This window comes from Austrofundulus limnaeus, unplaced genomic scaffold (assembly GCF_001266775.1).
Source record: "Austrofundulus limnaeus strain Quisiro unplaced genomic scaffold, Austrofundulus_limnaeus-1.0 Scaffold62, whole genome shotgun sequence".
In the NCBI taxonomy this organism is placed as follows: domain Eukaryota; kingdom Metazoa; phylum Chordata; class Actinopteri; order Cyprinodontiformes; family Rivulidae; genus Austrofundulus; species Austrofundulus limnaeus.
This window is the reverse complement of record NW_013952464.1, coordinates 306,735-309,226: the sequence shown is the minus strand read 5'-3', so window position 1 is coordinate 309,226 and position 2,492 is coordinate 306,735. Positions and strand designations below refer to the sequence as shown.

General features: G+C 43.9%; 1 protein-coding gene across 4 annotated transcripts in view; it reads right to left on the bottom strand.

Moving 5' to 3' along the window:
- Positions 1–10: 10 nt before the first annotated feature.
- The window catches only part of gata2a (GATA binding protein 2a), a 4,624-nt gene continuing 2,142 nt past the window's right edge, over positions 11–2,492 (bottom strand). For 2 of the 4 annotated variants that reach the window (XM_014009825.1, XM_014009824.1), the window contains exon 4: positions 12–545. In XM_014009825.1, the coding sequence (XP_013865279.1) occupies positions 376–545 (170 nt within the window). In that variant the 3' untranslated portion in view covers positions 12–375. Of the gene's footprint in view, positions 546–2,492 lie in introns of all 4 variants that reach the window. The other 2 variants (XM_014009827.1, XM_014009826.1) reach the window with 2 other exon arrangements.

The following is a 2,492-nucleotide window of genomic DNA, read 5'->3' as shown; positions in this document are numbered from 1 at the left end:
TAGATAGATAGATAGATAGATAGATAGATAGATAGATAGATAGATAGATAGATAGATAGATAGATAGATAGATAGATAGATAGTAGGCATACTGTGTGTCCTTGCTGCTTTAATCTCCTCCTTTATGGTGTTAAGTGAAGCAGCCTGGGCACTGGTATCAGTAACAGTATCAGAAGAACCAGCAATAGCGATAGCATGAACAATGGCAATAGTAGCAGTATTGTAACAGGCCATGAAGGCGGATCATCGGGAGGTGAGAGGGACAAACAATTCCAGGAAGATCATAGGGAAAATATAACTTTCCTGGAATTGTGCTGCCGTCATCTGCTTTGTGCTCATATTTGGGTGCCTTGCTCTGCGAGTGAAGCTGCGGGGTTAAAAACTCACCAGTCTCCGTTTGGGCTTGATGAGGGGCCGGTTCTGGCCGTTCATCTTGTGGTACAGTCCGCAGGCGTTGCACAGGTAGTGGCCGGTACCGTCCCGCCGCCACAGCGGGGTGGACGTGGCACCGCAGTTCACGCACTCACGGCCCTCTGCATAGAGTTCAAGAGGCGGAGACACGGAGAAATTTTATATAATTAAAAAATTCACCCACTGCCAGAGGCGGCAGCTGTCCAGCGCCGGCTCTGACCCCAGATGGCACTGTAATAATCGTGACAACGTCCATATCAGCAGGTGAAACAAGTGTGAGCGGCTGTCATGGACACAGACACCTCCGTGTAAACTGATCTACCACGAGAACATGTCCAGAGGTGTCCAACAAGAAGAATGAGCCACACCATCAAATTAGGACTACATTATTCATCAAGTCAGTGGGTACCCCTGAGAGGAAACATTAGTGTGGGTTGGTCGTATTAAATGCACCCGACCGGGTTGCAGGCTTTGATGGAAAGCTTGCAGGCCGTGATCTTCAGGTGGCAATCAGACCAAAACCCACGATGAAATAGCATCAGGATGAGATCTGCTCAACCTTCTCTCTGTGTAACTGGTTTTGTTGTTAATTCATTCCCATGCCCTCTCCTCTGCCATACAGGTTCATCTGACTTCAAACAGCCTGTTGCTGCACCGACAAGTCACTTAATTCAAGAATCCATCTCTCCCCAGAGCTCCATCTCATTATTCCTGTTATAATACCAGCGACACCCAGAGTCCCACCCTCGCTCTACAATGGACCTGAGCACAAAGCTTGGGCTTCTTTTGAAATGCATCTTTGCACCTTTTCGTGCCTCTCCGCTCTTCCTCTTAAGTGTTTCACAAGTCCAGACTGAAGACAGCTTATTAATGCTCTAATATTCATCAACAATGACTTACTTGTTAGGTCTTTTGCAATGTTTAGTGTTGAAATTTAAAAAAAAAAAAAACGACAAATGGGAAGATGAAAAAGCTTTAAGGTGGGGAAGAGTTCTGGTTTGAGGCTGTAGTGGGACAGGAAGCCACATCACTGTAAGGTAAACGTGCTGACAGCTGAAATGTCATTGTGGCATTTTGTACAACAGTCAATCACCATTACCGAGCAGGGCATCGAGTTTGATAGATAAGGAGCCTTTTTTTTTAATGCCGAGGCAGATATGTTTGTGTAGCTGATTCGGCCAGCAGTGTGTCCTGTTTAAAATGTCACAGCATTAACATTTGTCTGCCAGAGCAGCCCATCTTCGCTCAGATTATCAGGCGTTGGTGTCCCAGGTGGAGTTTATAAGAGCATGGATGACAATGTTGATAATTGCAGGGCTGCCTTTGGAACATGTTATTTTTCTTTTGTTAATTCAAAGCACCGCAGCTGGAACAATGTAGGGAAATTACTAACTCATTCCAAACGGCCATTAGAGTAGATTATAAAGCATTCCCCTAAAAGGTTCTCCAAGCACATTTTGTGACCGAAACGTTTAGAGCAAAAAATAAATAAATTACCCAATTCTTTGCAAAAAAAAAAAAAACGCATTCTCATCTTCACAGAGAAGTAAGTTCACAGCTTTGGGCTGCACTTTATGTCTGCGCGCAGGGGCCAAGGCCACGCAAAAAAAAAAAAAAAACACAAACAGCAGGACTCTGTCGCCTGTGTGCTTTGTTGGAGCTGTGGAGAGGGGTGGGCGTGGGGGGTTCGTGACTTGTTCACTCAGAGGTATACAGGATATGGAAGGAGCCAGGGCGTCGTGACTACTTCTTTTTTTTTTTAAATTCTCTAAGCGCAATAAAAGGCCACGTTTTAAAAACACACAGAGAAGAAGGGAGGAGGAGAAAATGAGTTGGCGCAAAAAAAGGAGAAGCGGTTTGGTGGTTTAGCGTACCAAGGTAAAAAAAAAAATGAATGCGTTATAAATGTCTGGTTGTTTGTTTGTTTGTTTTTTTTTTTTTTGTAAGAAAATATCCACAAAGGATCAATTAGCGCAACAATTAGTGCTGATCCTGTTTAAAATACTACAATTACAACCGCTAATTTTCAGCCTGGAGTTAGTTCTAGGAGTTGTCGGCACACATTTTACACATTATATATA